The 23,823-nt window shown below is 37.7% G+C and overlaps 1 protein-coding gene across 1 annotated transcript in view; it reads right to left on the bottom strand.

The window, feature by feature from the left end:
* Window positions 1-23,823, bottom strand: part of LOC150086007 (syntaxin-1A-like) — a 209,916-nt gene that overhangs the window by 166,552 nt on the left and 19,541 nt on the right. The window contains exons 2-3 of the mRNA XM_090374769.1: window positions 10,389-10,475; window positions 3,949-4,048 (exon numbers count right to left, since the gene is read on the bottom strand). Of these exons, the coding sequence (XP_090230895.1) occupies window positions 3,949-4,048; window positions 10,389-10,475 (187 nt within the window). The remainder of the gene's footprint in view (window positions 1-3,948; window positions 4,049-10,388; window positions 10,476-23,823) is intronic.

The following is a 23,823-nucleotide window of genomic DNA, read 5'->3' as shown; positions in this document are numbered from 1 at the left end:
TTGATGAAAGTCATCTACCACCTGCTGCAAAGTTTTTGTACTATATGCATTTTTAACTACAGCACAGACATTATCAAATGCAATAGTTGTTTCTTTATCAATGTTGCTGCAGGCCAACATATTTTCTATTATGCTCAATGCATTTTGGGCATCTTTTTTAGATGGCAGTGCTTGTGCTTCTTCACTTTCATTGGTAACAAAAACAATCGTTTTGCTTGGTGCTCAGTAGCTCTTCTGGTTTTTGCTTTGCTATGGTAGCAACTTCATCATCCACCTTCACAAACTCTTCAAATTCGCAAACAAAATTCACATGCTACTTCAAATTCCTCCATTCCTCAAAGTTGCCATTACATTCATCTGCTGAACCATGTTTTCGATGATATTCTCTCCGAAGCCACTCTTTCTGAAGCAGTTGATTATTACACTTGATGCAATACTGTCCCAAGCAATAACAAGATTACAGACAGCATCCAAGCCATTCCAATTTGGCTGCAAATTGTTCCCTCTTTCTATGTTGCGGATCAAGTACTTTATCAGGTGGGCTCTATATGCTTTCTTGATGTTATAAATAATGCCCTGATGAAATGGTTGCATAAAACTGGTGATATCAGAAGGTAAAATCAACGGCTGTATATTTGTCAACTGAGGTGTCTCGACGGAATGTGCACAACAATTTAGAATCATCATAATGTTCCTTTTTTTCTGAAGCCATTCTTCTGTGCACTTTTGATAGCCAAGACTACAACATTTTGACCGTAAGCCAAGCACTTCTATTAGCCTCATAATCACAGGGAAGTTGGTTAACTTCTTTAAAACATCTTAGCTTGGAAAACTTACCAATTACAAGTGGGTGTAGTTTTTACTGCCATCTGAATTGCAGCATGACAGAACAGTGAGTCTTTGTTTACTTAATTTTCCATCATGACAAGATTCTCCTCAAACAGCAAATGCGTTTTTTGGCAGGAAATTATAAAATAAACCTGGCTCATCAAGATTAAAAATATCCTTTGTCTTTCAAGAATTGACCATGCAGAACACAAACAGTCTGTAGCCTTTTATTTGTTGATAATCCAGACTCCCCGCAAACATTTTGCAAAACCAAGTTATTCCTGTTTTTAAATCTTTGGAGCCAGCTACTGCTGCATTTGAAGTCTCTAATTCCATGTTGCTGAGCTAGATAATTTGCCTTTTATTGCAAAATTGAACCTGATTATTGGCAAATTAGATGCACACATTTGTTGGTACCACTCAAAGAGTTTTGTTTCAAGCTCCTCATGTTTTGAACTGCAAATTCGTTTACTGTTTTTCATTGCTGCTCCAGTGTCATACACTTCTTGAAGTTTTTTCAGTTTTTCTGTATTGCAGATAGAAGATAAAAGTAGATAAAAGGATGTTGCATTCCTTTGCAATGTCTGTTTTACTTCAATCCATCCTATCAGCCTATTGTATAGTTTTTAGTTAAATTTCCAGGCTTAATTCTGTCCATTTACATTTTGTCGCCATAACACTGCTAGATGAGATTTAATATAAACAAACTTCATATTAATTTAAAGACAAGTTCGAAAAAAGACATCGGCTCGAATAAAATGGCACAAAAAATAGATTACTGTATACTGTAGCAAAAGACTCTTTGAACTGGCATAACAATTGCAACTGACCTTAATCCTGTGGAGAGTGAGGGAGTGTATGTAAACAACTCAGAAAACCAGTTTTTATTATTTTGTTAATTTAACAGCTCATCCTTCGCAAAGATGTTTTTCAGAGTGCACTTATGTTGTAGCTACCATAAACTGGTTTTGTTTGCACAAATGTAAATTCTAACAAGTCAGTGCCATCCTTCGGGAAGTAGTGACCGGGTGGCCAGAGGCAGTATTCAGACAGCTGTGCCAAGATTTTTATTAAACATAAAAAATAACAATATTTATTTCTCGCAGGGTGAAAATGAACTTTGTAATACATATTAACTGAATTTTGTAATAAATGAATATATTTACGCAGAAAAGCCTATCCTTTTGCAAGAGAATGGTATGTACTTCACATTAAGGAGTACTTTGTATAAACTGAGTTTTTATTAACGAGATTTTATTGTATTAGTGGAGTACCTCAGGGTTCAGTGCTCAGCCCACTGTTATTTTCTATATTTATGAACAAGTCTCTTGGACAAGCAGAAACAATGAAGAGTGTTGTCATTAAAAAACTTCATTCACACTTGTCAAGACAATCCTAAAATCCTCAATTGTATTGTCACTGGAGATGAGGTTGGGTGTTTCAGCACAACCCATTGATGAAGTAACAGACAATTCAGTGGACTTCAGAATTCTTACCTAGGCTCAAAACGTTTTGTTTACAGAAGTCCAGGATCAAGATAACGCTGATCATTTTTTTATTTTAAAACTGTGTGCGATTCACAAGGAACTTGTACCTAAAGGCAGGGAGAGAGAGAGTGTCAATGCTGCATTCTATGTACAGGTGCTTATAAAAAACTGCTGTATAAATTGGAGCATTGTGCATTAAGGACAAGTCAATACTATGGATTAAGAGATGGTTGAGTAGAAGACAGGGAGGAGACAACCTCATAAACTACTGAAATGCATTTCCCAAGGTGAGGCTGCAAAGTAAACACTTGAGGTTGCATGATCTTGTTGTACAACAATGCTCCCGTCCATTCTGCACTTGTTATGAAGACATTTCTGAATGGCATTATGCAGACCAACTATCTAACCTACTCTCCTGATTTAGGCACACAGAGTTCTTCCTCTTTCCAAAGGAGAAAGCTGCCCTCAAAGGAAATATATTTCAAGATGTTGAGAACAAAAGAAAAACGTAACCGCAGAACTCAACATCATCTCTTTGGATGCCTTTGCTCAATTTTTTCAGAAATCTTTATAATAGTGTAATAAGTGCATTCAATCAGGTGGTGATTAGTTTGAACAATAATAAAACCATTTTTGAGATCCTTCCCTTTGTGTTCTTTTTATTACACCAATCTGGGAACTTTACTGCCACACCTCATATGGGCAGCAGTAATTCGAGGATAATATACTACCAACTGTGTGGTACCCCACTCAGAATAGCGCAGAATGTAAAAAACTTGGGGATAATTGCGCAGTCAGATATGAAGTTTTATGAACAGTGCAGACAGGCTTAACATTTTCTTAACAGCTCATGGGGTTTTATTAATAATATAAATAAATTTTTCCAGTAGGGATAAGGAGATGATTATCTTGTTGTATAAGGCAATAGTTGAGCCAGACCATGAGTGCTGCACACAGGTATGGAACGTCATTTTAAAAATGTTGTGGATGTGCTGGAGTGGGTACAGAGAAGAGCAATTGGATTAGTGAGGGGGGGAACAAAAGGGTGCTCTTACCCTGAAAGGCTTCATTCTGTGAACTTCAGTCCTGAAGACCAGGAACTTTTTAGATGATCTTATTGAGGGGTTTTAGGCTTGAATGGATTGAACAATCTCAATGCTGATGGCATTCTTCTTCTTCTTGCCCAGACTATACAAATGAAGAAGGGAGGCATAAATTCAAATTGAGGAAGGATGGTTGCAGAATAGACATGCAGAAGTTTGCCTTCAGCCAGCAGGTAGTCAATCGTTGGAAGATCCATCCATCTGTTGCTGTGGAAGTGGGTACTCTAATAAATTCAAGGATGAACGAGACAAGTTATTGGAGAGGATGGGCAGGTGAGGTAGATAGTAATTTTTTCTTTGACTAAAGCTGTATAAGTTGCTTCCTTGCATCTGTTATCACAATTAATACTGATAAGTAAAGATGAGTTATTCATGAGAAAATGCTACTTAATGCAGATAAAAAAGATGGTTGTGGTACTGAAGTAATATAACATAAAGAGAGATGAAACCCTAAATGGTCTAAACTGCTTTCATATTCTAGAATGCAAACAGTTGGTAAAAAGAAAAATACTAGATGATAAAAATCATACTATTTTCAACTTCTCCAGTATTAAGCACTTCACTCTGAATCTTGATTACTTCAACTGTATCATCCTCGAGCTTTTGTATTTCATTGGAAATTTCTTCCACCTATATAAAAAATAGGTTTTTTCAGATTCCTATTATATTAAGAAACATTTTATATAAAAATTGTTAGCTATAATCATTATGTGAAATGAGTATAACTATCAGATTTTATTAAAGATATTTCAGTCTGTATTTTTAAGCACTAATATGAGATGATATACCATTACCAGAAGAAAAGAAAAGCCAATATTTCCTTTCTTTACCACGAAACAGAATATTAAACAAAACAAATTGTTATTGATAAATCAGAATGTCTTGTCAAATTAGATAAAATAAAATATGAATCTTTACTCAGCAGGTCAAACAGATAAAGATGAATAAAATTTAGAATGCGCTGGTCCCGAAGGAACTAGTAGTTGTTGGTGACTCTATTGTCAGGGAAACGGGGAACATGCTTTGTAAAAAGGATAGGTGGAACAGGAAAAGGGTATGTCTGCCAGGGGCAAAGGTTGATGACGTTGTAGAGCGAATATCATCTTTTAAGGGCACAAAAGGTGATATAGTTGTACACGTTGGCACTAATAATATTAAGAGTAGGAGATTGGCAGAATTACTTAACAAGTACAGGTCACTGTTGAACAAAAGCCAAGAATTAGGGTTGAATTTGAAAGTGTCTGCAATTCTGACCAGACACGACAGGAGGGAGTATATGATGAGAGCCTTGTCGATCAATTCGGCCCTGGAAAGATTGTGCAAGGCTCAAGGGGTAGAATTTTTTTTCAGCCTGGACTGTACTTGTTAACAGGAGAGATTGCTTCTACAGGGATGGGATACACTTAAATAGAAAGGGTGCAAGAATATTTGCTGATGCTATCGAGGCAGTGTTAGGTGGGTCGGAAAACTGCTAGCTTGGGGGGGAGACAAAGACCAACAGATTGACAGTAGCCACTGGCAGAGGTGAAAGAGATTCTTGCACTGCTTCTATTAGAATGAGCAGAAGCCTGAAAAACAAGATGCATGATATTTCAGAGACTGCTGGGAGCCATTGCGGTACAAGTAAACGCATGGGTTGTGTTAGGGTAGCTAAGAATAGAAACAGGTGCAGGTATACTTGCGTGTACACCAATGCTAGGAGTTTAGTAAATAAATTTGACGAATTTGAGGTATTGCTCAAAACATCAAAGGCAGATATTGTTGGGATATCAGAGACGTGGTGTCACACAGATATAAGGGATGCAGAACTGAAATTTGGGGAGTACAACGTCTACAGAAAGGATAGACAGGATAGGAAGGGGGAGGGGTTATGCTATTAGTTAAGAAACACATAAAAACCAAGGAAGTGAAGCCAGTCGACATCGCTGGACAATGCAGTGTTGAGTCAGTTTGGTGTGACATAAGCATTGGGAAATCAAAATTGAGAGTAGGAGTGTGCTATAGGCCTAATGACTGATGAGTATAATAAGAAACTGTACAGGGAAATAGAGTGGGCCAGTAAATCAGAGAGTCTTATAATGGAGAATTTTAATTTCCCAGATATTGACTGGAATTTGTGGGTTGGTCACTCACACACTAGCAAGGCTTTTGTGGATTTATTGGATGATTGTTTTCTACATCAGCATGTTCGGGAGGCAACTAGAGGGAGTAATACTCTTGATTTGATTATCAGCAGTGATTCTTCATGCATTAAGAATCTGCACATAAATGAACCACTAGGTGGCAGTGATCACTGTGTGCTGAAGTGGGATTTACTCAAAGAGGTAACTACCATTAGGGGTAAAGGGATGGGTTATTGCTTCTGTAAAGGCGACTACGATGGACTGAGATAGTATTTAAATTCTATACAGTGGGACCAACTGATGATGTTACCAACAGCAAATTCAAAATGGGAAGCATTCAAAGAACTTATCTTGGAAGCTACTAGGCTTTACATACCAACTAAGAAATATTGTTCAAGGTTTAGGCCAAAATGGATGTCAGATAAACTAATGAGGCACTGAGGCAGGGAAGAAAAATGCATGGGATACTTACAAATTAACACATGACACAGAAGCCTATGATAGATACAAGTTGATATGCAACCAAGCTACAAAGGAGGTTAGGCAGGCGAAGGCAGATTACGAGAAATCCTTGGCAAGTGATGCAAAGAAAAACAGCAAAGAGTTCTTTACTTATGTAAACTCTAGAAGGAAGGGGATGAATCAGATTGGTCCACTTGATATTGATGGGTCAACTGGTGATGATCCTGATCAGGTAGCTAACAAACTAAATGAATATTTTGCATCGACATTCACACATAAGGAGTTATTCAGCGAGGGGAATGCCAGAGGTGTATTCAACTCTAGCAGTAAGCTACAGAATCTTGAAATAACTGGGAGTAAAGTGGAGGAGAAACTGTTGAAGATAAACACAAGAAAAGCACCCGGGGTGGATGAAATCTATCCAGTTATATTAAAGGAGGCAGCAAAGGAAGTAAGCAAACCCTTAGCCATAATTATGAGAACTTCCTTGGACTCAGGGGAGGTACCCATAGACTGGAAATGTGCAAATGTGACCCCAATTCACAAAGGAGGATCAAAGGCTGACACAAGTAATTATAGACCTGTGAGCTTAACTTCTGTTCCAGGAAAATTAATGGAGGCACTAGTTAAAGAAGCACTGCAGGATCATTTAGACAAGACTTCAGTTATAGCTCGGACACAGCATGGTTTTGTTAAGGGGAAGTCTTGCCTGACCAATTTGATTGGATACTATGATGCAGTCACAAAAGAACTGGATGCAGGGAATAGCTTTGATATTATATACTTGGATCTTAGAAAGGCTTTTGATACTGTTGCACATGGAAGACTGCTACATAAATTGGAGCAGTGTGACATTGGAGGCAAATTGCTGCTATGGATAAAGGGGTGGTTGAGGGAGAGAAGACAGAGAGTGGTAATCAATGGACACTGCTCATCGTGGACTAATGTTATTAGTGGAGTCCCTCAGGGCTCAGTGTTGGGTCCATTATTGTTTTCTGTATTTATAAATGATATTGATGATGGTATATCAAGCTTAATGTCCAAGTTTGCAGACGATACAAAGGTTGGCAGGGTTGTCAAGGACACTACTGACACTATGCTACTGCAACAGAATCTTGAAAGGTTGAGCAGATGGGCTGAGAGGTGGCAAATGAAGTTTAACATTGACAAATGTAAAGTGCTACGCATGGGAAACAGCAACCCCAGAGCAACGTATCAACTCTGTGGTACTAACTGACAGTGGTAGAGAATGAAAGGGACTTGGGGGGTGGTTGTGCAGGCAGATATGAAGTTTTCTGAGCAGTGTAGACGGGCTGCAAGAGTAGCTCATGGAGTATTGTCAATGATATACAGGAATTTTTCCAGCAGGGATAAGGAAGTGATTATTCCCTTGTATAAGGCAATGGTCAGGCCACACCTAGAGTACAGTATACAGGTCTGGAGGCCTCATTTCAAGAAGGATGTAGAGCTGCTGGAATCAGTACAGAGAAGGGCAACAAGATTAGTGAATGGAACAAAGGGGTGCTCTTACGAAGAAAGGCTTAAGTTTTGCAAATTACAGTGTCTGGAGACTAGGCACCAGCGAGGTGATCTGATAGAGGTGTATAAAGCCTTGAATGGTTTGAGCATGCTCAATGCTGATGGGATTCTTCCTCTAGCTCAGAAAAATCACCTGAGAGGGCATAAATTCAAATTGAGGAAAGACAGATGTAGGATAGACGTGCGGAAATTTGCCTTTAGCCAGCGGGTGGTTGGTTGGTGATACAGACTTCCATCCCTTGTAGTGGAGGTTGATAGCCTAAATAAGTTTAAGGCTCAGCTGGACAGGTATTTTGAACGAACAGAGGGGTGAAGTGGAAGTGGGTTTTTTTTTTTTTTTTTTTGGCTGATGCTGCATAAGCTTGCTTTCTTGCATCAAATGCCTCTACTAATGCTAATACTAATGCTAAAATGAAAATGAATGTAATATTAAATATAAAATAAAAAATATCATTAAAGATTAAATAAGAAATATCAAAGAATAATATTTCTTATTCTTTGAAAAGGAAGAATATTTTGTAATTTTGACTTTTCTATCTCTTTTATATACAATGGTTTGTTTGTTATTTGGTTTTTAGGAGCATTAGCAACTAAGGCCATATTGCCCCGGGATATGTGGTGGTCATTCCCTGACTTTTCCGCATCCTCTGTATTTGGTGGTAACGGGCTCGAACCCCGGTCTAATCGAGAAGCGTGTGTGCTACGCACTGCTGCTCCTTCCCACCTGGCTATGGAGGCACCCATATACAATGGATGTTAGAAAGGTTACTATTCCATTACATATTTTGTTATTTGAAATAAAATAAACAAAATAAATAAATAAATTACAAATATTTATATAACCTAATATTACTCTAAATATTAGGTTATATACACATATAACCAAATATTTAGAGTAATATCTTAAATACTATTTGTTTTCAGGTTTAAAAAGAGTAACGTTGAATGCAACCAATTAATTCAAAAAATTTAATTAAATTTTCAAAATTTATTGGTTGCAATTATTATGAAAATTATATGATCAAGACATTACATGATGCTTGCCTACTGTATATTACCATCAAGGACTGAGCTACAGAATTCAGGATCTAGGTATGGACCAACTATAGTCTGTCTCATTTGTCACTTCTTCACAAAATCGTTCAGAACCTCAGAAAGCAATAGGAAACAACTAATTAAATAGAAGGAATAAACAACCAGGAAAAGAAAATAGACTAGATACTTCTCCCTTCAGTCAACCTGAACCAGAAACAAGATCTGATGATGGGTATCAACAAGATCCCAAACCAGCCTGCACACAAACCCTGATATGCAGAGTATGGGAACAAAGGTTAAGCCAGGCTTCCACTACACAAGTACCCTGGATCCAGGATAAAAACTTGGCACCAGAAGCATGGTCTGATGATAGGTATCGGTAAGATCCTGAACCAGTCACCACACCAACCATGATGTCAAGAGTATGGGAGCAAAGGTCACTCCAGGCTTCTAAGAACCCCAGTTCCAGGATAAAAACTTGGCACCATCCTATTGGCAGTTGGAGTTAATCCCTCTCCTATAAATTAACTGCGGGCATCCTCTTGCCTGTATGCACATCAGGTTTCTGGAGCATCAGGAGGAGAATTTAATTTCTTTGTAATATATCTTAGATTTCCTGTTTTCTATTGTAACGGCAATTCAAAATCTTAATACTTTAGAACCATAATTGGCAAATTGTAATTGTAAATTGGTAATTTTAACTGTATTATTGATAATTGTAACTGTAAATTGATAATTGTAATATTCTAAATCATTCAAATTTGTAACACTTTCTATTTTCTGTTTCCCCAACAGATTGGTCTGATGATGGGTATCGGTAAGATACCAGAAACGTTAGCCTAATATATAGTAATGTAGGCGAACAGTCCAAACTGCATTGTTAATTTTCACGTGGTATAAGAGTCGTTTTAACAACCTTAATGGAAAACAACCACGTAGCATCATTCCCTAACTATATAAAACTTGATCTTAATTTTCACATGATATAAGGTGATTAGCAAATAAATTAGAAAATACTGAAACTTTATCCAGTGTAACAACATGGTTTGTTCCTTTCCTTCTGGTGCTAACATAAACAGAGAACTCTGTGTTGTTTTCAAAATGAAAATTGTACTTCCATACAATGCTTGGCTGTTCACTTATACAAAATATATTATTCACAGTTCAGCATATGCTTGCTAACAGAGACCAACCACCAGCTGATGAGAAACCAGTAAGCTTTGAAAGATGACTGGCAGTGTCTCAGACTTTTAAATGTATAGCAGAACACATCACTTGAACATGTGTATAGCAAATACACATGTTCAAGTGATAGTATATAATTTAAAAAGATATCAGAAACTTGGGCAGAACTGAGGATAATGGAATTTGTGTCTAAGTTGAATATAAGTCCAAGATTTAGTGTTGCTGAGTAATCAGTCTTTGGTGAGAACAGAAAGCCATTCCATAATTGAAATCGAATGGGCGTAATATACAAATTTTGATTTTATTTCAACCACTGCACAGAAATACCCTGCAATCCCATATGTTGAACTTTTCTCTTCATTGGTTTGTTTCAGTTATTACCTGAAATATATTACCTGTGTTGTTATGTTCAATACTTAGTTTTAATATTTATTATGTATTTTTTTTTTTAAATCCAGTTAAAACAGATCTTTTTAATTTATTTAAATGTATGTTAAAATTTATTTCTGTTGAAGTTCTTTAATACCAACACAGACGTGTGCAAATTTTTACTGATAAATCCATGTTACATCTCAATTTCTTCTATAACTGCATTTAATATCTATTTTATATACTTTATGGCTTACCTCAGCAAAAAAGTTTTTCATAAACGTATCCTCAGTAATTAATACAGAGGTCTCTGTAAATTCAGGACTTTCAGGAATAATTCCCAACTAAATAGTTAAATATATAAACAAAATAATTAACTTTTCAAATACAAGTTAAGAACACTCTGAGCCTTTCTGCAAATAATACAGTATAGCTATAATACAATTTACATCCTTGTACAGCAGCATAAGAAATAAAAGCAAGAGGCAGATATCTGAAATTGCTACTACAATGAGTTACCATATGCTACACTACTAATAAATAATGCTTCTCTAAAAAGAGAAGTGGGCCAACACGCTATTAAGTAACATTACACTTCGCTTCTCTTTTTGTTTTTTTTTTTAAAGAAATACCACTATACTAGAACACTTGGTCAACTGTATCTACATAATCAGGAGTGTTGTCAATATTATGCATACCAGCAGAAAATTTGTGTGATGTGAGGTATTTGGAAGCAAAGGTAAAATGAAAGTGTGGGCATGTTACAGAACAGAAGATGGTGGAGAGTATAATGAGTGCCTCTACATGCAGATGGAATGGGAGAGTAAGGGTGAATGCCTTATTATGGGCAATTTAATTCATCCCATACTGAATGGAGCAAGTGGAAGGGAAACTATTTGTGAGAGACAAAATTTTTATATAAACTATATGACTATGATTTGTATCAGGAAAAAACTAAGGGTAAAAATATTCAACAGTTAATCATCACTCACAAAGCAGATGACATCACAGGGTTGATAAGTATACAAACCATCAGCAGATGATCATTGACTTTCAAGTTGGATAATGAGGAGAGAGGTCACAGTTGTTAAAGGCAAAGGCATGTATTTTAATTTCAGGCAAGGAGACTATGACAGTTTTTGTTATTATCACCTAGACCAAGGGTCGGCAACTTGCAGCTCGCAAGCCACATGCGGCTCTTTGAACGTGTAACTGTGGCTCTTTAACTTTTAGTCCACATGTTGTTATTTGGTTTTTTTTTTAGGAGCATTAGCAACTAAGGCCATATTGCTCCGGGAATATGCGGTGGTCATTCCCTGACCTTTCCGCATGCTCCGTATTTGGTGGTGACGGGCTCGAACGCCGGTCTAATCAAGAAGCGTGTGCTACGCACTGCTGCTCCTTCCCACCTGGCTACGGAGGCGCTAGTCCACATGTATGACAAGCGACGTATTTCTGCGAGCAAATATTTTCGAATGTGAACTATATTAAATATAAATCAAGAAACCGTCTGAACAAATCAAGTCTCTCAGCATGTTTAAAGATGAAAATTACGGCATACTCGCCTGATGTTGAGAGACTCGCTCAAGAAGTTCAGCAGCAAAAGGCACATTAATTCGTACCTAATTGGATGTTTAGTTTTTTCAGTATTAATAAATATATTTTTTTAATAAAACACCTTCCTACTCTATTCCATTTCTTAAAAATTCACCACCCCTCCCCCCAGCTTGAGCTGAGGTCCAGCTCTTTGGAATTTTTTTTTTTTTTTAATTAGATAAAAAATGTCTCTTCACTTAAAAAAAATTGCTGACCCCTGACCTAGACAGTTAGCGCACGAAGGGTGAATATATTAAATTTATGGAATATCTCTAAAGCAACAGTTATGGATGCCAATAATGTATATAAATATTACTGAGAAAATATAACATGAGTAGGATGCCAAGTTGAATGAATACAAAGCTGTAAAGTTTAATAGGTAGATAAATATGGAAAGGGAAAGTTAGAGTAGTGAAAAGTGCTAAAGCCTATAACACCTACAGGCTAATATGTAATCTACCACAGAAAACTAGGCTAGCAAAAGATAAGTATGAGAAATCATTCGCTAAGACGGCAAGGAAAACAGTGACAAAAAGGGCTTTTCATGTATGTAAACACAAAGAAAAGAACAAATGAGACATTACTCTTGTATAATAGTTGTTGTAAATTATACCCAACCCTATGTATGATTTTCCCAAAGGCCTATAACAAATATAAACTAATCTAAAATTAAATCACTGGGGGAGGGGTGGTAAGCAAGCTAAGGCACATTATAAGAAGTCCTCGACCAAAAAACACAAAGAAAAGTAGCAAATAATTCTTTGCTTACATTAACATTACAAGGAAAGATATTATTATTAGCCATATGGTGCAAGGAAGCCTGAGGCTTATGCTGCACCAGCCAAAAAATTTTTTCGAGTTACCCTGAGAAAGAGAGAGAACAAGAGTCAGAAGTAGAAGGGAATCACCAAGAAAGAGAAGAATGATGATATCCAGGTCAAGACTCTGGGTGTGCCAAGCCCATACTCACCAGATGTGAGCCCCTGGGGTTGAACCACATTGGTCCACTAGATATGGGTAGCATAACTGTTGATGATACTGTTCAGAATACTCAAATCGAATAAATATTGTACATCTACAGTCACATGTTATCAGGTTTTTAAGAGATGGAAATACCAAAAATATGGTTAATTCTAACTGAGAGCTAATGATTCTGTGTGAAAAGAAAGTGGAAGGGAGTCAGCAAACCTTTAGCCATAATTATGAGTGCATTCTCTGATGGGGGGGGGGGACCTGTGGAGTGACTGGAGATGTGCAAATGTATCCCCAATTCACAAAGGGTGATCAATGGGTGACATGAATGATTACAGACCTATTAGCTTCACTTCTGTTTCTATGGAAAATAATGGAGTCACCAGTTAAAGAAGTAATGCAGGACCATCTAGACAGGAATGCAGTTATACTGCAGTCACAGCATGGATTTGTTAAGGGATGGTCTTGCTCTACCAATCTGATTGGATACTATGACACTAAGAAAGGAACTGGATGCAAAAAAAAATTTGATGTTATACTTGTATTTCAGAAAAGGTTTTGATACTGTTGAACATACAAGACTGCTATACAAACTGGAGCATTGTGCCATCCCTTTATCTATAGATAAATGGATGACTGAGTGACAGACGTTGGTTATAAATGGACACTGCTCTTATTGGACTAAAGGGGGCCAGCACTGAACTATGGAGTACCTCAGGGTTTTCTACTGCCCATCTTACTGTTTTCAGTGCTGGCCCCCCTTTAGTCCATATTAAGTTTGCTGATGATGCAAAGGTTTGCAGGGTGTAAATGCAATAATTCACAATATTCCATGAAGAACTAGAGAAATTAGGCAGCCAGACTGAGAAATGGTAACTGAAGTATAACATCGAAAAATACAAAGTATTAAGTTGACCAGTTGAAGCAGTAACTCAGAATGACATACTTTACGCCATGTATTCCTTAAATTGATAAAGGGGCATTTCAGCCTCGGCGCTACTTGTCATTTAATTTTAGTGCTTTTATTCATCGATCTTATCAGTTTTATTCTTATTTTATTCATATTTACTTTTCTATTGTGCTATATTATATTATCTCTCTACATATCGCCGACCGGGCTAGCCGAGTGGGTAAAGTACCTGCCAGGCAACCCAAAGGTCGCGGGTTCGATTCCCGCCTTGGGCTTGGATCAAAGTACTGCAAAAACCTTGGGAGGTGCAATATGGCCACAGAAGCCGATGCGCCAACAACTACCAAATCAAAAAAATCAATCAATCAATCTCTACATCTTAAAAAAGTTTTTCTCTTAGTGATATTTATTTGAGCCAATGGGAGAAGAGGGAGGGGCAATAACGTCACTACAAATGTGCAGGTAAATAATTACATAGGTTATTTCCTGACTAGATTTCGATCAGTGCATTATAATGCTAGTATAATGTTATTATTACACAAATAATAACATTATACAATATAAAAATGGGCGCCTCCCTAGCCAGGTGGGAAGGAACAGCAGTGCGTAGCACACGCTTCTTGATTAGACCGGGGTTCGAGCCCGTCACCACCAAATACGGAGGATGCGGAAAGGTCAGGGAATGACCACCGCATATGGCCGGAGCAATATGGCCTTAGTTGCTAATGCTCCTAAAAACCAAATAACAATAACAATATAGAACTATACAAATATTTACAACCATACCTCTACTATATCGGAACGACGGGTCCCTTCATCAGCTGACATTAATATACAAAAAATGTTACAATGGAACATCAAATGATGCCGGACATGGTCATGTATTAGACAGTGAAGTACGTGCACGAGGTTGGTAAATGTTAAATAGAAGGTACACAAATGGGTTACTGGGGAGAATCAGATATTTGCTGTTGACAATGTTGAGAATCTCACATACGTGAGACATATTGCAAGACAACTGCCTCCATAACATTCACCAACCTTGTGCACATGCTTCACTGTCTAATACATGACCATGCCTGGCATCATTTGATGTTCTATTGTAACATTTTTTGTATATTAATGAAGGGACTCATTGTCCAGAAAAAGTTTGTATATTTGAACCCCTGTTGCCGTTCGACCCTAAACACACTTTACACTTTACACTACAATACTGTAATATGTGTTATCCATGTCAGGCCATTTTGTCACCAGGGAGCGAGAGTGCATAGCACGCGTTCCTTGAGTGGACCAGGGTTCAAGCCCGTGACTACTAAATACGATAAATATTTGTATTGACGATTTATTGTAAACTCTACTGACTTGGTTGTTGTGCCGGAGTATAAACAGAAAATTAATTTAATTTATTTATTTGTAAATAGTTTAGTATTTTGTAAATATTTTAAATATTTGTATAGACTGTAAATATTTTAGTCCTGCTCTTTTGGATGCAACAATACTCCTCATGCATTATGGAACCCAAAGCAAAAGGGCCTTTCCTAAGTGACCTATGGAAACGCAGGTAAATAATTACATAGTGATATTTATTCAATCTTGAGGATGCACAGGTAAATAATTACATAAGTCATTTCCTGATTAGATATTGAGTGCGTTTCGACAGGTGTGTCTTTTACGTAGAAAAGATTTGACTTACTCCATCATACCTCTACATCTTACATAGAAAAGTGTGCATGGGGGTTGGTGAGCAAAGCGAGCAGGGGCCAGAGCTCCCTAGTATTTTATTAAATTTTGATTTTAATTCAATTCCCTTCCAAGCCATTTCAAGAAATCTTCTATGTCATGTTTGCTGACATCCATATCTGGATCTGGTATCAAGTGCAAAGAAGAGTATGATTAGTCAGGGGCACAAAGTGGTACTATGACCAAGAAAAGACTTCAGTTCTGTAAACTGCATTAGTCTTTCTCAGATGACACGCATAAGTGGACATATATTTAAAAAGAAAATGCATGGTTCCAACATGTATGCAAATTTGTTTTCAGCAAAAGAGTTATTATTTAAACAAACTTCCATCTCATGAAAGTTGTTTTAATGAATTTAAGGAATGACTACACAAATTATTAGTCGATAGGTAATGTTGTTAGTGCTTTTATTTTGGCTGATGCTGTATAAGCTGGTTTCCTTCAATCAAGTGCCACTATTAATACGAAAACTAACCTAGCTGATGAATTGAACAGGTACTTAGTATCAAACTTCACAAATCAATCTTTACCATTCACAGTGAGGGGTGGCTATCAAAATGAGGCAGAGCAATATTGAATTATCAACATAAAATACAGAAGACTGTTTATTAGAAAAACTTTTGAGAATGAACCCTGAACTATTAAAGTTGATTATATGAGCATCTTTGGATTCAAGAGAGATTTGAATTGGAGAAGCGCTATGTATTCTGAATATATAAAGATGGTTCAAAGAGTGAAGTGGTTAACTTCCAACTGGTCAGTGTGCTTTCAGTGGTAGGGAAAATCATGGAAGATAATGATCAATGACCAAGAGACATTTAAATAGAAATCATCTTTTACTAACCTGATTAACTATTTTGACAGTCACTAATCTGCTGAATTTGGAAAATAATTTTGACATTATTTATTTGGATTTTATCAAGGCATTTGACTCCCAGGCAAGAGATTACTTTTTAAGTTGGAATATGTGATCGCAGGTAACATTCTTAGATGGAATGCAAGTGGAACAGTCACTTTTCAGATTGAACCAGCATTATAAGTTCTGGAACCAATGTTGTTTCTGATTTACTTAAAAGACATTAACAAATGGATAGAGGGCACAATGTCAAAATTAGCAGATAATGTAGAGATTGGGAGAATGGTTAATGATCAGTACTTGTTCAGGATGACATGGATATGCTTCAAGGATAGTCAGAAAAGTGGTAGTTACATTTTAATGTAGCCAAGTAAAACATCAATCTTAAATTTGGGGCATAGCAATTGCTGCTTGTCATCTCAAAATAACTTATATACTTGATGGGATTGAATTAAAAATGGTAGAGAAGAAAGGAATTGGGAATTATAATGAAGTTTTTTCATGCAATATAGATGACAGGCAGAAAGCAGAGGACCCCCCCCCCTCCCTCCATGGTGCCTTAATATTTGCTTGTAGACGTCGTAATCCAGTGAATAAGGGAATTGTAAGATTGCACTTAGAATACTGTGCCCAAGCATGGAAATTGCAACTATAAAAAAAAGGCATTGAGCTCCTTGAAGGGGCCCAGAGAGGAGCATCCCGCTAGGTGAGATATGCAAAATGGTGCCCATACAAGGAAAGATTCAAATATGTAGGCTACATAGTTTGATAACCAGGTGCCATACGGGAGACATAACTGGTCTATAAGGCTGCAACAGGGAACAGTACAATGAATGAAAGCAAAAAATTTTCAGTGTTATAAATTATTCTGGAACTAGGAACCATAATTTCAAATTATGGTCCTAAGTTCTAGAAGAGATTTTGATGGGATCGGAGGCAGGTTTTCTTGGTTGTTAATTAATGGAATAATTTACTTTCATAAGTAGCTGAGTCTGGCAGCATGGGGAAATTCAAATGGTCAGCTGGATAGTTATTGTATGAGGAAGGAAACATATGTAGTTTGTTTTTATTATTTTTGTTATTATTTATTTTATTTTTATATTTTGGCTGGTATAGCAAAAGACTAGGTTTTCCTTGCACTATATGCTAATATTTTAGTAATTATTACAATGTAGCACAGGGCAACTCTTTGTAGTAGCCACACAATTTGAGAGTTTGTCTTTTGTAAGAATTTGTATCTTTTGTATGCTATATTAACGGAGATGTAAACACAAAATAATTCAATTAGATTTACATTCTTTTCTATGATTATGAAAAAAATAAGATTTATTTGATTTTCTTACCAAAGACAAGTAATGCAGAAAATTTTCTTACTGTCTCTAAATTGAATATGAAAGGCAAAATATAATAGAAAGGAGATAATGTAATCCTACTTCAGTTTATAATTGTGTAATTTGTACAAGAGAAAACTATCCACAGAGTGCATTATCATCTAAATACATAATGCACAAATTACAAATTATAATTAAAATAATAAAAATCATTAGTGAAAGTGAATACAACATTGTTAATTAAAAAGGTTTCTTGCATGTGCAATTACAGTACTCATTATATTTATAAAAAGTAGCTTTTATTTTTGTACTCAGCCTTATAACATTCAGCAAATTAAGTAAGTTAGGTGATGATCAGAGGCCACTAGTTTCAAAAGACATTTAATTATATGTGTTTAAGATTTAAATATAAACTTTATTAAAACAGAATTCATTTTATTAAAAATAAAACTTAAAAATTCTACATTTCTCATAAACAAATATAATTAGGAACATTACATAATGTATGGTGACATTAGTGTTTGCTACCCACTAGAACGAGTCTGGGTTGAATTTCTGGATTGTGAAATTTTATATAGGTTTTTTTTTTTTTTTTTCATGTGGGCTTGTCGGACAATCAAGTTTCTGGTAATGCATGTTCAGTAAGGCAAAAGACACCAAAAGCACTTAGAGAGCTGCAGAAAACATTACTCCCTGTTTGCTACCATGAGATTTCCAAGGAATACATTCAATACAATATCCTGTCATGTGATGATGTCCAGAAGTTATCAAAACAACGGGTGGGCCAACAAAATATTAGTATGCATTTTGTGTTTTTAGTTATACAGCTGCCCGTTGTCCTAGTATGAGTAAAGTAATCAAAAATTCATAACCCCAGAGACTCACATCTGGTGAGTACGGGCTTGGCACACCCAGGGCCCCTGAGCTGGGTATCATCATTTTTCTCTCTTTCTTGGTGATTCCCTTCTACTTCTGACTCTCTCTCTCTCTCTCTCTCTCTCTCTCTCTCTCTCTCTCTCTCTCTCTCTCTCTCTCAGGGTAACTCAGGAATTTTTTTTTATTTTTTTTGGCTGATGCAGCATAAGCCTCAGGTTTCCTTACACCATATAGCTAATAATAATAATAAACAAGCCTACAAGAAGCACCGCAACCTATACACAGCCTACATCGATTACCGTAAGGCATTCAACTCCATCCCTCATTGCTGGCTAATAGAGACCCTGAAGATCTACAAGGTCAATCCGATAGTGACAAACTTCCTAAGAGCAACAATGGCAAAACTGAGTACCACCATTTAGGTCAAGAATATCACAACCAGGCCAATCCCCATTAGAAGAGGAATCTTTCAGGGAGATGCTCTGAGCCCACTGTGGTTCTGTCTAGCACTCAATCAATCCACTATCCACCATGCTTAATGGCAGAAAGTATGGATATAACCTCAAAGAAGGAAAAAAGAACCTATACACCCTCACCCACCTGATGTACATGGATGACATCAAGCTCTACGTGGCAACCGAGAAGCAACTCCAGCAACTACTCTGGATCACAGAAGAATTCAGCAAGGGCATCAGGATGGAATTTGGTCTAGAAAAATGCAAGACCCCACACACTGCACCAGGGAAAATTAGTTGGCCAAAACTACCAGCTGCTGACTGGTAAAGAGATCGAAGCTATGACAGAAGGAGAGACCTACAAATACATAGGGATGATGTAGGCTCAGCAGTTAGAGCACAAGGAAATCAAGAAGTGCCTGACCGAAAAATACCACGAGAGACTCAGAAGCCTGCTGAAAGCAAAATTGAATGGTTCAAGCCATAAACACCTATGCAGCTCCAGAATTAACATACTCCTTTGGGGTCATAGATTGGACTAACACCGAGCTAGAACATATCATGCAAAAGACAAGGACAATGATGATCAAGAGCCACCAAAACCACCCGAAGTTAGCAGTGGAGAGACAATAGCTCGGAAAGAGGGAGGAAGGGGATAGACTTGATAGAGCAACAGAAAACAGCGATAGTTAATCTGAAGGATTACTTCGAGAACAACACAGCACCACTCCACCAGGCTATAAGGAAGACAGATAAGTGGTATACCCCACAACCTAAGTGAGGAACCCCCCCTCCCGCCCAAACGGCACAAGAAATGAAGTTAGAAAGATGGGCAAAAAAGACACTCCACAGCAGACACTACAATGACCTCCACCAAGATCACATCGATAATATTGCTTCCAATGCATGGCTCACAAGCGGGACGCTCTTCCCCGAGACGGAAGGATTCATGCTGGCCATCCAAGACCAGGTAATCAATGCCAGAAACTATAGAAAATACATTGCAAAGGAGCTCGGAATGTCAGATGACACATGTTGACAATGCCACCAGGCCTCAGAAATGATCCAACACATCACCATGGTGTGCAAGGTGGTAACCAGACTGAGTTCACTCAGAGACACGACCAGGTAGCCAGGATAATACATAAGAAGCTAGCGAGGAAATACCAGTTGATCAAAGAAAGTGTACCATACTACAAGAATGAACCCCAGGCAGTACTAGAGACCCGAACCCACAAACTGTACTGAGACCGCGACATAATAACGGATAAGACCATCCCACACAACAGACTGGACATAACCCTTATGGACAAGATGGAAAAGGATACCTACCTGATTGACATAGCGATGCCCAACACTAGCAATGTCCAGAAAACCCATGAGGAAAAAATTAGGAAGTACACGAACCTGACATGAGGTCAAGGAGATGTAGCATATGCAAGGAGTATCAACTATCCCGATCATCGTGTCAACATCAACCACCGGTATGGTACCAGACTCTACATAGCAGCCTAGCAGCAATAGGTCTCCCAGAGAACACCTACAAGGAACTCCAGAAAGTTGCAATACTGAACACCTGTAGGATAATCAGAGGTTTCCTCGACCAACAGTAACACCAGATATTACAACCACCCTGTGTACTTCATAGCAGCACCTGTCACGGAGTGGAATCCTCCAATCAAGGAGAAATAATATAAGAGCAATAATATAATAATAATAAGGCATAAAAGTAAATTTTTCTGCAATTAAAATTTTCATGTGTGAATTGTAATTACTTATTTATATTCTTTCGGCTATTTCTAAAAGATTAGCTGCCATCAGGAGAGACTGCTTCTACAGGGATAGGATACACTTAAAATAGAAAGGGTGCAAGAATATTTGCTGATGATATCGAGGCAGTGTTAAGTGGGTCAGAAACCTGCTAGATTGTGGGAGGAATACACGGACTAATAGATTAACAGTAGCCACTGGCAGAGGTGAAAGTGATTCTTGCACTGCTTCTAATGGAATGAGCAACAGCCTGGAAAACAAGATGCAGGATATTTCAAAGCCTGCTAGGAATCATTGGGGTACAAATGTATACTCGTAACTATAGAATACTGAACTTAAAACTGGGGCCTGTTTCCTTTGATTACATAATAAATGGGATATTTTTTCCTGTTACCAAAACTCACTCCCGGTCATCCCCCTGGACCCAACACTGATCTCAAGAATGTTATCCCATCCGATCGATACCTATTCTCATACTCTTAATATGGTACCCCATCGTTAAACATAATATTGTGTATGTTATTATACATCGTTAAACATAATATTGTGTATAATAAAAAAATAATATATTATAAAAATATTTTAAGTATAATATGATGATAACATACACAATATTATGTTTAACGGGGTTGGCAGGGTTGCGAAGGACACTAATAGAATAGAATAGAAACCAGAATAGAATAGAAGCCAAGAATAGAAACAGGTGTATGTATACCTGCGTGTACACCAATGCTAGGAGTTTGGTAAATAAATTTGATGACTTCGAAGTAATGCTCAAAACATCAAAGGCAGATATTGTTGGGATATCAGAGACGTGGTGTCACACAGATATAAGGAATGCGGAACTGGAATTTGGGGAATACAATGTGTATAGAAAGGATAGACAGGACAGGAGGGGGAGGAGGGGGTTATGCTATTAGTTAAGAAACACATAAAGTCCAAGGAAGTGAAGCCAGTCGACATCGATGGACAGGGCAGTGTCGAGTCAGTTTGGTGTGACATAAGCATAGGGAAATCAAAATTGAGAGTAGGAGTGTGCTATAGGCCTAATGACTCTGATGAGTATAATAAGATATTGTACAGGGAAATAGAGTGGGCCAGTAAATCAGAGAGTCTTATAATGGGGGATTTTAATTTCCCAGATATTGACTGGAATTTGTGGTTGGTCACTCGCACACTAGCAAGGCTTTTGTGGATTTAATGGATGATTGTTTTCTACATCAGCATGTTCGTGAGGCAACAAGAGGCACCAAATACGGAAGATGTGGAAAGGTCAGGGAATGACCACCGCATATTCCCGGAGCAATATGGCCTTAGTTGCTAATGCTCCTAAAAACCAAATAACAAACAAACAGCAAAAAGAGGGAGCAATACTCTTGATCTGATTATCAGTAGTGATTCTTCATGCATTAAGAATCTGCAGATAAATGAACCACTAGATGGCAGTGATCACAGTGTGTTGAAGTGGGATTTACTCAAGGAGGTAACTACCATCAGAGGTAAAGGGAAGGGTTTTTGTTTTCGTAAAGGCGACTATGATGGTCTGAGACAGTATTTAAATTCTATACAGTGGGACCAACTGATGATGTTACCAACAGCAAACTCAAAATGGGAAGCATTCAAGGAACTAATCTTGGAGGCTACCAGGCTTTACATACCAACTAAGAAATATTGTTCAAGGTTTAGGCCTAAATGGTTGTCAGATGAACTAATGAGACATGTGGCAGAGAAGAAAAATGCATGGGATACATACAAATTAAAGGGTGACATGGAAGCCTATGATAGATATAAGTTGGTCTGTAACCAAGTCACAAAGGAGATTAGGCAGGCAAAGGCAGACTACGAAAAATCCTTGGCAAAGGATGCAAAGAAAAACAGAAAAGGGTTCTTTACATATTTAAACTCAAGAAGGAAAGGGATGAATCAGATTGGTCCACTGGATACTGATGGTTCAACAGTTGAGGATCCTGCTCAGGTGGCTAACAATCTACACGAGTATTTTGCATCTACATTCACGCATGAGGAGTTATTCAGGAAGGAGAATGATGTAGTAAACATTGGCAGTGAGCTGGATGATTTTGTAATAACTGAGAGGAAAGGGGAGGAGAGATTGTTGAGGATAAACATAAAAAAGGAACCTGGGGTGGATGGGATCTATCCAGTTGTATTAAAGGAGGCAGCAAAGGAAGTAAGCAAACCCCTAGCCATAATTATGAGAGCTTCTTTGGACTCAGGGGAGGTACCCATAGACTGGAGATGTGCAAATGTAACCCCAATTCACAAAGGAGGATCAAAGGATGACACAAGTAATTATAGACCTGTTAGTTTAATTTCTGTTCCAGGTAAATTAATGGAGGCACTGGTTAAAGAAGCACTGCAGGATCATCTAGACAAGAATTCAGTTATAGCTCAGACGCAGCATGGTTTTGTTAAGGGCAGGTCTTGCCTGACCAATTTGATTGGATAACTATGATGTAGTCACAAAAGAACTGGATGCAGGGAATAACTTTGATATTATATATTTGGATCTTAGAAAGGCTTTTGATACTGTTGCACATGGAAGACTGCTGCACAAATTGGAGCAGTGTGGCATTGGAGGCAAATTGCTGCTATGGATAAGGGGATGGTTGAGTGGCAGAAGACAGAGAGTGGTAATCAATGGACACTGCTCAACGTGGACTAATGTTATTAGTGGAGTTCCTCAGGGTTCAGTGTTGGGTCCGTTGTTGTTTTCGGTGTTTATGAATGATATTGATGATGGGATATCAAGTTTAATGTCCAAGTTTGCAGATGATACAAAGGTTGGCAGGGTTGTTAAGGACACTACTGACGCTATGCTGCTGCAACAGGATCTGGAAAGGTTGAACAGATGGGCTGAGAGGTGGCAAATGAAGTTTAACATTGACAAATGTAAAGTACTACATATGGGAAACAGTAACCCCAGAGAAACGTATCAACTCTGCGGTACTACACTGACAGTGGTGGAGAATGAAAAGGACCTGGGGGTAATTGTGCAGGCAGATATGAAGTTCTCTGAGCAGTGCAGACGAGCTGCAAGAGTAGCTCATGGTGTCTTGTCAATGATATACAGGAATTTTTCTAGCAGGGATAAGGAGGTGATTATTCCCTTGTATAAGGCAATGGTTAGGCCACATCTTGAGTACTGTATACAGGTCTGGAGGCCTC

Source organism: Mastigoproctus giganteus, chromosome 5 (assembly GCF_048544385.1).
Source record: "Mastigoproctus giganteus isolate SK-2022 chromosome 5, ASM4854438v1, whole genome shotgun sequence".
Taxonomy (NCBI): Eukaryota; Metazoa; Arthropoda; class Arachnida; order Uropygi; family Thelyphonidae; genus Mastigoproctus; species Mastigoproctus giganteus.
This window is presented reverse-complemented; position numbering and strand designations above follow the sequence as displayed.